General features: G+C 25.4%; 2 protein-coding genes across 3 annotated transcripts; one reads left to right on the top strand and one right to left on the bottom strand.

Moving 5' to 3' along the window:
* The first annotated feature begins 30 nt into the window (after positions 1-30).
* Positions 31-5,697, top strand: LOC113556880 (peroxisomal biogenesis factor 6). The gene is made up of 11 exons (XM_026962092.1): positions 31-1,202; positions 1,658-1,881; positions 1,951-2,273; positions 2,358-2,431; positions 2,541-2,684; positions 3,486-3,632; positions 3,743-3,851; positions 3,906-4,025; positions 4,086-4,163; positions 5,299-5,447; positions 5,556-5,697. Exons 1-11 carry the CDS (start codon positions 224-226, stop codon positions 5,639-5,641), a joined length of 2,433 nt encoding a protein of 810 aa, XP_026817893.1. The 5' UTR covers positions 31-223; the 3' UTR covers positions 5,642-5,697.
* A 1,025-nt stretch (positions 5,698-6,722) lies between these two features.
* Positions 6,723-11,229, bottom strand: LOC113556843 (DNA excision repair protein ERCC-8-like). 2 transcript variants are annotated; one of them, XM_026962019.1, is made up of 6 exons: positions 10,801-11,229; positions 10,559-10,736; positions 9,752-9,981; positions 9,052-9,347; positions 8,602-8,920; positions 6,723-7,797 (listed from the first exon to the last, which is right to left on the bottom strand). In XM_026962019.1, the coding sequence occupies exons 2-6, from the start codon at positions 10,586-10,588 to the stop codon at positions 7,488-7,490; spliced, it is 1,185 nt and encodes a 394-aa protein (XP_026817820.1). In that variant the 5' UTR covers positions 10,589-10,736; positions 10,801-11,229; the 3' UTR covers positions 6,723-7,487. The 2 variants fall into 2 exon arrangements, with proteins under 2 accessions (XP_026817820.1, XP_026817821.1); XM_026962020.1 differs by lacking the exon at positions 10,801-11,229 and having other exon boundaries at positions 10,559-10,789.
* Between the last annotated feature and the right edge of the window lie 1,558 nt (positions 11,230-12,787).

Here is a 12,787-nt window from a genome sequence, read left to right on the forward strand (position 1 = left end):
TACCGGCAATTATTCGGGTTACTGTGTTTGATAATACATTTTCGATTTTTATTCTTATCAGTAAATTATATTTTTATTTAATTTTCCAATTTTCTTTAGTCCGTTGGGGAGATCGTCATCGTTTATAATTAACTGGTGAAAGTCAGTCTTTTACAATTTTTTCGTCTAATGCCATCCAGAGATTACGTTTTCAGATAACGCTTAAAACTATAAGTACAAAAATATGGCGATTCAAAGGAAATATCTTCTCAAGTACATTTCATTCATAAATTATGTACTGAAGTCATGTTATAACAGATCCAAATCTCAAGTCTTGCGGTCAAAAATGTTTCATAATCTCAGAGTCAACATTCTTTTTGGATCTGAAATAAATTTTAAATGTGTTCCTGAGAATATATTGGAAAAGCTTGTAACACATCATTATGACAATATAACAATTCTAAAATACAATCTAGAAATTAACAATTGTATATTTGTCAGCCAAGAAACATTAGACAAATTAAAATTGAACAACATGCAATGGGTTCTAGTTAACGTTAAAACTATAGATTCCCATAAACTACCTATGTCACACTATAACAGAATAGTAGTGTTGACCTCTTATAAAGAATCTGAATGCCTTCTAACTTCAACAAATTTATTTAATCTATGTAATTGCAATCATACATGTCAAGCTTGTATGTTGAGAGTTATCAAACCATTAAAAGACTTTGAGCCAAAAATTACACAAAAAGTATCAATATCTGTGATGAAACCTTTAGTATTTAATGCACAGACACAAATATTACAGGATAAAGTACTTTACAATTATTTTTCTCTGCCAAAATGTGTGTCAATAGGAGATATATTAAAATTGGATTTAAAAAAATCTTATCCAGAAGCAGAATATTTACTAGAACCTACTAGTATTTCAATTGTTTATATTAAAATTGTTGACCTAGAAGAAAGAAGCGTGCAAATAAATTTATATAACTGCAAAAATAAATTTTATATATCTAATTTACATACTAAAGTAAATGAAGTTCAATATTCAACTAACACATATTTACCTATGGAAAAAGAATTTGCAATAAATAACCTAAAAAAATTAAACATAAATAATTTCAATGATTTTATTTTGAACATATTTCCGGATGGAATGAATGATGAAGGAGAATTAATTGTGTCGATGATCAAACCGTTTATTCAACAGAGACGTACAGGTAATGAATTCAATATTTTATCAACTTAAAAAAAAAATGGAATACAGTAAAACCTTTATAATCAAAACTAATTGGAAATCTGACTTGAGAAAGTAAAAATTCAATTACTGGATATTTTTTTAATATTATGCTGTGTAATGGAGATATGTCAATTTTACATTAAAATTACAGTTAAATGTGTCAGATTATTGTGATATACTTGTATATATACATACTTATCATAAAAAATATTTAATATTTATACTTGTTATGAATAATGTAGAATGATTATATTATTATGTGCATTATCTTCTTTTTTTTTTAAGAAGAAAAAGATACACAATATATTAAATATAAACATGATTAAGTCTACAAGTATTACAGCATGTATTTATTTTCAGACACATCAATTACAGTTTAAACAATCAAAATCTACTATATTTCAAAACATTTACCATTTTTTTTTTTTTTTTTAGATTTTCAATCTTTGAAACCAATTTTCTTAGTTTATGGAGTTAATGGTTGTGGCAAAGAATTATTAATTGAATCAGTATCAAAATATCTTGGAATACAATACATATCTCAATGTTGTTTCAACTGGCCTACAAACAATATTGTTCAATTTAAAAAACGAATAGAATATTTTTTTGATGATATTCGAAAACTAACACCCTGTTTATTACACTTAGAAAATATTGAAGTAAATATATTGATATTTTTAAGATATATCGTTTTTGAAATAATGAATTATATTACCCAATTATTACAGGCTTTATGTTTATCTTCCACTAAAGATTTAGAACAAGAAATTTTGGATATATTTATTAGACAAATAAATGTAGAAACCAAGAATCCTATTATAATTATTGCTACTGCAAACTCAAAAGAAGAACTAAGCCCTGTTTTCTTAAGATTATTTTTACAATGTCAACAAGTTGGAAGTTTAAGTAAAACAAACCGAGAACAATTATTGAAATGGATTTTAAAAAGAGATTCTATTGAATTAGATAACAAGATGATTAACCAAATTGTAGATCATACTTCTGGTTTCAATTATATAAATTATATGACACTGTTACTATTAGCTGTAAAGTAAATTTAGAAATGAAACTGTTTTATATTTAAAATATAAACAGATATGCTTTTATTAATTATTTATATCATTTTTTTTTAAAGGAATCATATGGCTGTACATAATATTAAAATTACTGATGTAATATTAGAAGAATCTGATATAATGCTTTCAATAGGTTCGTAAATAATTCTTTAAAAGTTAATATTATTGTATTGATTGAACTTTGTTAATTAATTATGCTAAAATATACAATGGTTATTTGATTTCAATATTGATTTTTATAGACAAAATCAATTTAATGTTCACAAAATCAATTGGAGCACCATCAGTACAAGTTGTAAAATGGGATGATGTTGGTGGTTTAATAAATGTGAAAGAAGAAATTATGTCTGCATTGAAACCTTCAACTTTTAATATGAGGAGATCAGGTAATAAATTTCATTAAATATATAATGGTATACTTTGAATACTGTATTAAAGTTTGACTACTTGGCTGTATTTAATTGAATTCACTGTATTAGGAAATACTTTTTTGATAGGAGATTTCTATTCTATATTCTGCTACAGTATGTTAATTGTGTTTGGTGCTAGCATGTATTTATAGTGTGCTTTATTGCTAAAAATTCAAATAAATAGTAAGCAAGTAAACTAATCGTCCTTTAAACATGATTATTGGCACATAATTTATCCATTTCATTCAAGTGAATCATTAAAACTAAATTAATATATTTTTAATTTAACCCGTCGTTGGTACATATATAGTTCGTAACATAATTGCTACACTATGAGCACGGCGCTCACACTTTACTTTTTATATTATTATTAATTGATTAATTAACTTAAGAAATCAAACCATACCTAGAAATATTTATATTTTTATCCTTTACAAAAAAGTAAAAAACATTTTTTTAAAGTTCATAATTTATAAAATAAAAATAAAAAACTACAATCTTATTTCAAAAAATTATTTTTTCTTTATATATGCTCAACGTATGCTCCTTACATATTGACATGGTCAATTAATTGGTATTGTCAACTTTGTCTAACAATAACTGATAGGAAATGGCAAATAGCACAATAATTTATTTTTATAAATATTTATAGACATGTTATTTGAAGGTGTTTATAGTATCACATTAAAATTCAATAATATGTGTACGAATAATACTATCTATGTGAGCGGCAACAATTTTTTAAGAATAATTTAACGGATATAATTTTGCACCTAGGAATATTATTGTATGGTCCTCCTGGAACTGGAAAAACATTATTAGCAAAAGCTGTCGCAACTGAATGTAAATACAACTTTTTATCAATTAAAGGTCCTGAATTACTTAATATGTATATTGGACAAAGTGAAGCTAATGTACGAGAAGGTAAATATTTAAAAATACACTTGTATATTATTTTAAGTTGTACTAGGAAAATAAAATGCGTAGTATATGAAATTAAAGTATTCAAACTAATGTTTAAAAATAATTATTAGTGTTTAACAAGGCTCGTTCAGCTGTACCGTGTATTTTGTTTTTTGATGAACTTGATTCATTAGCTCCAAAACGAGGTCAAAATGGAGATTCTGGAGGTGTTGGAGATAGGTAAAGATTTTTTATTTAATAATGCTTCTTTTTTCATATCATATATATTTATAGAGTTGTATCACAATTGCTAACTGAAATGGATGGAATGACATCTGAAAATCAACAAATATTTGTATTAGGTGCTACAAATAGACCAGATCTTATTGATTCTGCACTTTTACGCCCAGGAAGGTATTCTATTAAATATTAATAATTTTACCACGCTTAATCAAAAATAATTATTTATTTTAGACTTGATAAAAGTATTTATGTTGGTGGTTGTAATGATAAAGAATCAAAGCTTCATGTATTAAGAGCATTAACAAAAAAGTATGTACAATTTTATTCAAATAATAGTAATTTGTATCTTATATCAAACACACATATATATATATATACATGTATATGGTACAGGTAATGTTAACATTTGGATAATGTCAACATTATGATTTTTTAATAATATAACATTATCTATTTATTATTAATTGCCATAATTTTTTTTAAATTATTGGCTAATGTTAACATTAACCAAGTAATATGAAATTAGCCAAGAACTTTTGAATGATGGCTTAACAACTATAGAAATGTATTATGCATGAGATAAAATAATTTTAAATTATTTAAATATTTACCATTGATTATAAATAGTATTACTATTTTACTATGTATTATTAGTAATTACTATTTATAATCAATGATATTAACACAATATTAATTGTAATTAATATGAGATTTTTTTTATAATACAACATTAAATTGAATATTTTATTTTATATTTCGAATTATTACTTGAAATATTATTTTAAATATAGAATTAAAGTGCTATCCTTTATACATCTATATGGCATGCTACCATGCAATTTTAAATTGCACAAAATGCTAGGTGAATTACATTTATCAATTGTTGTAGCATTTCTCCTAGCATGAACACCTTTTGTATCTTTTTGCAATCGCACTCGTAAATATCACATGTAAAAACAAACTAACTATAGATCAGTGTGGTGTATTATATATCATTTATAATATAAGGAATAACAAAAATATTGTGCAACTAAGATATTATACCGCCTATAGTCTATAACTTACATAGAATGATAAACCCATCTTTTTTAAATTTATTAGTAAGATAAATTATTATATTCTGGAAGTTTGACACTATTATTGTGATAATATAGTATACAGAATGTTAATAAAAACTCTATATTTTATTAGTATATAACTTTTAATATTATCTAATATTGACTAATTTATATTAATATTATCTGGATAATGTTGGTACTTTATGTTTATAAACAAAAATTTACTCATTGTCCAAAAACATGGACATCAATGTTATTCAAATGTTAACATTACCTGTAAAATATATATATATTATATTATTTTATTTCATTTTAGACAATTTATACATTTTATCAACTCGTTTATATTATTTTTAAAAATGTTCTAAAAAGTTAAATTTTCTTAGATTTAATTTATATTCAAATTTTCATCTCGAAGATTTAATAGAGCATTTACCAGATCAAGTAACAGGGGCTGAATTGTATGGAATGTGTCACAATGCATGGCTAAACAGTGCTAGAAGAATTATTCAAAAACGAATAATACATATTAACGGTAAACTTTTAAAATGGATACATAAACACTCGTACTGTTGAAATTATATATTTATTACTATTAGAAGTTAAATGAATAGTTAAAATAAATATTCTAAACATATTTCAGACAAACAATGTGCAACTGATGACAATTTAATGGTAACTAAAGAAGATTTTATGAATGCAATGAGTGAAAGTTTTATTCTAAAATAACTGTTTACATAACTACTAAAACTAAATATCAAAAATAATAAAATAAATAAGACTGATATTATTTTTATTATTTATTATATTACATTTAATATTAATTTAAGGTGTTTTATTGGTCATGGTAATATATGTTATATTAATTTTGAAAGTATATTATTATTTTACTAGATGGCATTACCACTTGAAATTGTTTATAACCAACACAAAATATATTGATTTAGCTTTTAGATATTTGTTATTGAAATTGTACTTGGAATAAATGTATATTTTTTTGTACTTATATTTATGTATCAACTTGCTTTAAATGTTAGTCAAGTTACAAAGCCATCTGACTAATATTTCTTGTTATTCATCAACTTTAATTCAACATAGGTAGTGTATTTTTTTAATGAAATAGTAGATAACTATTGTGGTAACTAAAATAGTGGTAACACGTTTATAACTATTTATTCTTAGTTACATTTTAATGCTTAATGCATCATTTTTTATTGAATAATAGTATTAACTTAATAATGAATTCTTAAATATTACAAAAATTGTTAAACCATCTGCCTTTTAAATTGCTCAACATTTATAAGCTAAATTGTATTTTTTATAATAATTATAATTGTATCCATAACATATTAAACAATTAAACACAATATGTTAAAAATAATAGTTAATACATTAAAGTAAAATGTTTTTATATGATGAAAACCAATGGATAATTAAAATAAATTAAGAGATCTTTAAGTCAATCAACTATTACAATTATAATAATTAAATAATCAGGTCCAATAAAGTACAATTTAGATTGGAGGGCCCCAATGCCGGTTGTTTATTAAGTAATAAAATGTAGATAATTATTATATTATTGTACTAACGTTAATGTTTAATATTTTTGTTAAATTAATAATTAAAATCAACTCAGAAAATGAAATAACACATACAGAATAGATACATATTTATTTTTTTTTAAATGAAAATTTATGCAACAAATTTAAACCAATTTTGTAATTTTAAATTATTTTTATCAGTACAAAACAAAAAAAAAATAAAATAATAATAATTAATAAAAATAGTAAATTTTAAATATAAATTTCAGTATAAAGTCTTATCATTTTTTTTTTTTGAGAAAACATTTAATTTCTTAGCCTGATTGCATTGGATAGAGTTGGAAATTTTTTAACAAACTATCATGGGTACTTAGTCACATAATTTATAAAAGAATCATCTTAAGTCCTTACATTTTTAACTCATAACAGAACATATATATGTATAATAAGGTTTTTTTTTTATATATACTTTAATACTTTAGTATGTACTAGTCAGTAATTTTAATTTAACTAAGACTTTAAAATCAAAACTGACTGAATGCAAGCCATTTCAAAGTCAATATAATGAATGCTGTTTCTTTAGATTTATTAATGTAAGTCACATCCTCTAAATTATTCAATATAATCTGGCCAAGAAATGTTGTGCTCTTTGAAAACATTACACTTTTTATACTTTTTAATTATTAGTTAAATGCAATCTACAGTTTTAAATATTTTTCAATTAAAAAAAACTAATTTATAGTGTATTTTAAAAAGCATGATGGTCATATATCCGGCATGCATAATTTTGAGTGTAACTTGTACCGGCATTGGTTTTGACAAAATATGTTTGAGGCTAAGCAATCATTATTTACCTCCAGACTAGGTAAAATTTCACAATAATCTTATAAAATAAATAAAATATAAAATATCAATAAATAATAACAATGATTTTCTAGTATAAATTAAGTAAATACAAAGATAACTATAAAGGTAAAAAGTTAGGAAATTGATGCAAGGAAAATTAATATTATTTTTCATTATAAATATTCAACTTAGCCAGTCATTTTTTTTTCAGGTGTCCATAATTTTATTAAGTCGTTAGAGCCTCCATAAACACAATATCGTTTGGAATCATAAGTAGCACAGTTCATAGGTAGAGGTATATCATTGGAAAAAGGTAAATGTTCACCACTTTCAATATCAAATATTCTCATTCCTCTTTTTGACGGCAAAAATGCAATGTCTTCTTTCAAATTTTCAGTAACAGCAAACTGATAATCTTTAAAAATATGATTCTTGTTTAGGTCACATAATTGTACAGATTCATAGTGGTTAGGACGCAGTAGACCAGTACTAACTTCCCTGTAAAGAATAAATTATTATTAGCTGACCCTAATTATTATTATTATTAGTTTTAATTGATACGAGTTTTTATTTTTGTTTTCAACACCACATAATAAAAAAGATTATTAGTATTTAATAAAATAAATTGAATCAAATATTTGAAGGTCAATATTACATACAAATTTATTAATTAAATAATAAATACTGCATTTATTTTGTAAATATCTATTTGATTAATGAACTCTAGAGCACACATTTCACGGTCTAAAAGGCTAGGCTTTAAGAAATTTATTCATTGTTTCAAGGATTCAAAATGTTTACATAATCTAACCTAAGTACCTTCTAATTAGGTGATAAACTAAAATTAAACATGACCCCCAACTATATGATCTGATGTCAGTAATATAAAAGTGTTCAAAGTTTATTACCTAATACAAACTAAAAGACCGTATGTATGCTATACTGTGACATTTCCAAATAATTTTATGAAAACTTAACTACGAGTTTTAAATTGTGTTTCCTAATAATTGCTGGCCAATAATGAAGCTAATAATAACATGCATATAAATGTTTTATTATTAATAAAAGTATTTGACAATGTTTTATTAATTTAAATGCAATAAAATAATAATTATCATTTCAGTTTATTAAGCTTTAATTAAAATATTTCAATACACAGTAAAAAAAAAAACGTGTTTGTGAATTCTTGTAAATATTTTAAATGCGTGTAATATTGAACAGTAATAAATATGCGCGTATATTAAAAAAAAAATTCCAAACATAATTTTAATAGTAAATAAAATAATAAATAATAATTATTACCAAGTTTTGATGCCTCCTTTTTTATCAACAGATAAAACACCATTTCCATCATTGTAAAAACGTAACCCAATAACTGGATTAGTAAGACTTGATATTGGTGCACCAGAATCATCCCTTTGGAATTTTAAAACAAAATTCAATTGATAACGAATATCCCATAGATAAATATTTCCATTGTCATTGCCAGTAATATATTGTAATTCGTTTGTCGGATGCCAATGGATAGCTCTTATTGGCTTATTTTCAATATTTTTCATAGTCATTACAACTATACCATGCAGCATATCAATCATAAATACATGTCCTTCTATTCCTGTCACTAGAAAACAATTTATTTTACTTATTTTTTGAGTTAAAGTAACTAAATTATCTTATACATAATCAATAATATATTTAATTGTAATCCAATCAATATATCTAAATTAATCTTAAATCTAAATTATTTAGTACCTGCAACATATTTGTTAACACTATATTTTTTTGCGGCCATTACATGGTTCAAGACTTTTGTACGCATTTTCACAGTTTCAATTATTTTACAAGTAAATGAATCCCAAAAATGCACAGAATCCATAGTGCAAACAGTAAATACTGTACCGTCCCAAAGCCAATGTGCTGAGTTTGGCGATCCATTATTATCAATTGGGTCATGTGGAATTGTCATTCGCTTCATTTGATCAAAGATCTTAACATTTTGGGATACATTATAAATAGCTACACTGTTGTATCTTGAAATAACTAGTAAACTAAAAAATAAGATCATATATTAAATCTATTGCTAAAATGTTTAAAAATAAGTTCATAACTTTTGTTAAAAAAGTAATAATATTAATGAAAAAATAATAATAGATATACTTCAATATTTCATGCCTCTTTTAACATTTTTACAAACTATTTAAAGGTAAAATCGGAACTTATTATATTTTAACTATAAAAATAACTTTTTTTTTAGAATACAATTATTTGTTAAGACATTCAAAAAAATGGTATAAAATTGAATAACTATTATAAAGCATAACTACTCGACTTCAATAAATATGTATTCCATCATAAGACAATACATTCTTAATGCATATAAAAATAACAACAACTTTTTTAATTTCATATTACAACCCAGAATATTAATTTCTACATTATAAAATATACATACCATTTACTTTCTCTTGGATCAACTTCCATACCTAGAATATCATCTTGTACATAATTTGGAGCGCCTGTACTAATTGGATTAATATAAATTGCAGGCAAAGACGTTTTATTAAGTGAATATGCGACATAATTGATCTCATTAATAATTGTACGACGTTTATATTCCATGGAAGATATAGCTCCTATAGAGCGTTTGATATCCAAATCAATAATACGATTTGGTTTTCTCTTCTGTTAAAAATACCAAAACAAATATAAACATATAATTCATAGCAAAATTAAGTTAACAAATAATAATGCATTTTAATTTATTGTTCGTATGAGTAAATTCGCCAAAAACTAATGAATAAGTAGGCAAATAATGTAAAAATATCCAAAAAAGTTAAAACTTAGAAAGTAGCATAGGTATCTAACAAGTTAAGTAAATATAAATCATTGTACAAGACAAGGATGTACGCTTTAATTATAATTATTCTAATTTCTAGACCAGTAAAGAAATATAATGGTATAAACATTGCTTAGACGAATGCAATAAAGTAGAATCACGACAACATTGAAAAGAGAAAGAAGTGATGGGCTCTAGTATCATGGTAGGCCTAGATAAATGTTTACTCTATATCGCATATATATATATAAAATAAATCGGTGACGAATTGCAGAATTCACTGTATATTGCTGTCACTTCTGTGACCTGATAGAAGAGAAACCATTGGTCTGTCCCATTTTAAAATTAACAACCGTCGTTTAGATGGCAATGGTTAGTGTACACATACTACATAGATGGCCAGGATGGGCACATAATCTTTACCTTGGGACCGGCAGACAGTGCGCGTTGCATGTTGACGGGAGACGTTTGAGCGCGTATATAACACAGCACAGCCGAACGGGGCAGCGATCGGCGAGCACTTAGCCGATGGACACTCACAAAACTCCGTCGAGTTGTCGACAGTGGCCCGGACCGTCAGCAGCCGGACGACACGAATCCACTAGAACAACGACGTAGATAGTGGTGAGCAGTGTATTAGAGATCAGACGGTGCGCGACACGTACCTGTGGAAGATGAGGAGATCGAGCCGCGGCTGCTATGGCGACCGCGGGGTGGGCTCGGAAGGACGAGGCGGTCGTGATTCCCGGAGAACCGAGGGGGTTCGGTGCGAGCCGCCAGACACGAGCGCGAGTCCGACCCGCCGACGCTTCGACAGCGGGGTGCAGGGTGCCCGACGTGTTGATTATAAGTCGACTGCGCGCCAATACGAGAACTCAATACATTAATATCATGTGAAACACTATCCAAAATATTGTGATAATATTGCCCATTGTCGCACGATCGATTAATACACACGATACAGTTGTAGTATTTTAAATTATGGCGGCAACGAGTAGTAGTAATAGTAGTATGATCCGAGCCAGACTACGACTACGACCATGTATATAATATATATATAATAATAATATTTTGAATTCGTATTTCGTAGTTACTATTATGCCTAAATCGTGTATTTTTATCATAGAGTATCTTTATTATCTATGATTTTTATTTGTTGATTGTTTGTGCAAACAATGAGATAATAAAGAGGCGTGGTTTCATAAAGCGATCAATTACTTTTTAAGTCAGTTTTTGACATTTTTCCAAATTTTTAGTCATTTTTACGTATTTCACATTTGTTCACTTCTTATTAATATACCGATAATTTACTTAGAACTTTGAAATTGCCACGGTCTAAGATTAGTACCTACTGCCTATCCAGTTTTATCTCACCAATTTCAGTCGTCGTTGTTGTGTTGTAGTGAATATTATTATTATTATTATTTTTTTTTTTTGTAATATTATATTTAATTTTAAAGGGCACTTTTTGTAATTTGTATGTAATATTTTGAGTAATTTGTACCTAAGCTTTAATAAATATATATAGAATTGCATAGTAAAATAGAGTACAATTTAAAAAAATATATATTTTTATTGATTTAAAACAAATAATTTTTAATTTTTTTAGGACATTTATAGACATTTTTATGTCATATTTGCATTTTTTAATGTTTTTAAGGTCATCAACTTCCGAGCCCTAATATAATATGGTTAATCAACTGTCATAATATAATTTAGTATAAATACATAATAATTAATAATCATGAGTTTACTAAAGTTCTTAGATAAGTATAAAAGCAATTTTACAACTAATTATTTTTGAAACAGTAAGAATTCTTTAATAGTAAAACCTAATTTTTATATAAATACATTTTTTAATTCATTAAATGAATAAGTTACTGTCTCAATCAATTATTGAGTATCAATAGCTATATTTTTTTTTTTATAGCCATTAATATTAATAGGATAAGGTGGTTTTGGTGTAACGTTAAGCAAAGTTTGGTTTTATATTGACTATATGATCTAGGAGCCAATATTTATTTTGAATGATCATCACACTACACACTAATGAGAAATGATCATTAACTATGCACACTAAGAAAATGTATAATATATTTAACTCATTAGTGGTCAGTTTTAAATTCCCTAGGCTTATATACTGTCAAACAAACTATTTAAAAATGGATATTTAAATATTGTTCTTATAATTTGTTGGTATATATTAAGGTAATATAATGGAACAACAAATAGTCAACCTAATAAAAATACACACAGCCAAATTTATTATAAATTATAATGACAATAATACAATACAATAAAATATACATTTTTACATAAACATATTATTTTTTCTTAACAATAGAAATTAACAATATAGACTTTTAATCATAATACCTATATATATATTTAATTTTTATATACATAGGCGGTATGTACAAATTGCAATCACAAAAATAACTATTGCACAAAAACAATTATTAAAATCAAAATATTACAGTGTGACTATTTATTATCTTTGGTGAAAACAAAATTAGTGTAAAACCGAAGATTGCCAATTTTAACACTTGGACCTTGAGAAATAGTATACAAATTAAAAACCAAAAGATCTTAAACATAAATCAACATAATAAAATATACATAATTTCGTTGAACTTAATAAAATACAAATTT

Source organism: Rhopalosiphum maidis, chromosome 3, assembly GCF_003676215.2.
Source record: "Rhopalosiphum maidis isolate BTI-1 chromosome 3, ASM367621v3, whole genome shotgun sequence".
NCBI classification, from domain to species: domain Eukaryota; kingdom Metazoa; phylum Arthropoda; class Insecta; order Hemiptera; family Aphididae; genus Rhopalosiphum; species Rhopalosiphum maidis.

What these genes read in the sequence shown, in the direction of transcription:
- LOC113556880 (XM_026962092.1), top strand. Translation starts at nt 224, where the DNA reads ATGGCGATTCAAAGGAAATATCTTCTCAAGTACATTTCATTCATAAAT. An exon ending in TCTGGAGGTGTTGGAGATAG is followed by an intron (nt 3,852 to 3,905) that starts GTAAAGATTTTT and finishes ATATATTTATAG; the next exon opens with AGTTGTATCACAATTGCTAA. An exon ending in GCACTTTTACGCCCAGGAAG is followed by an intron (nt 4,026 to 4,085) that starts GTATTCTATTAA and finishes TATTTATTTTAG; the next exon opens with ACTTGATAAAAGTATTTATG.
- LOC113556843 (XM_026962019.1), bottom strand. Translation starts at nt 10,588, where the DNA reads ATGCAACGCGCACTGTCTGCCGGTCCCAAG. An exon ending in CACTGTCTGCCGGTCCCAAG is followed by an intron (nt 9,982 to 10,558) that starts GTAAAGATTATG and finishes TATTTTTAACAG; the next exon opens with AAGAGAAAACCAAATCGTAT. An exon ending in TGTTAACAAATATGTTGCAG is followed by an intron (nt 8,921 to 9,051) that starts GTACTAAATAAT and finishes ATTGTTTTCTAG; the next exon opens with TGACAGGAATAGAAGGACAT.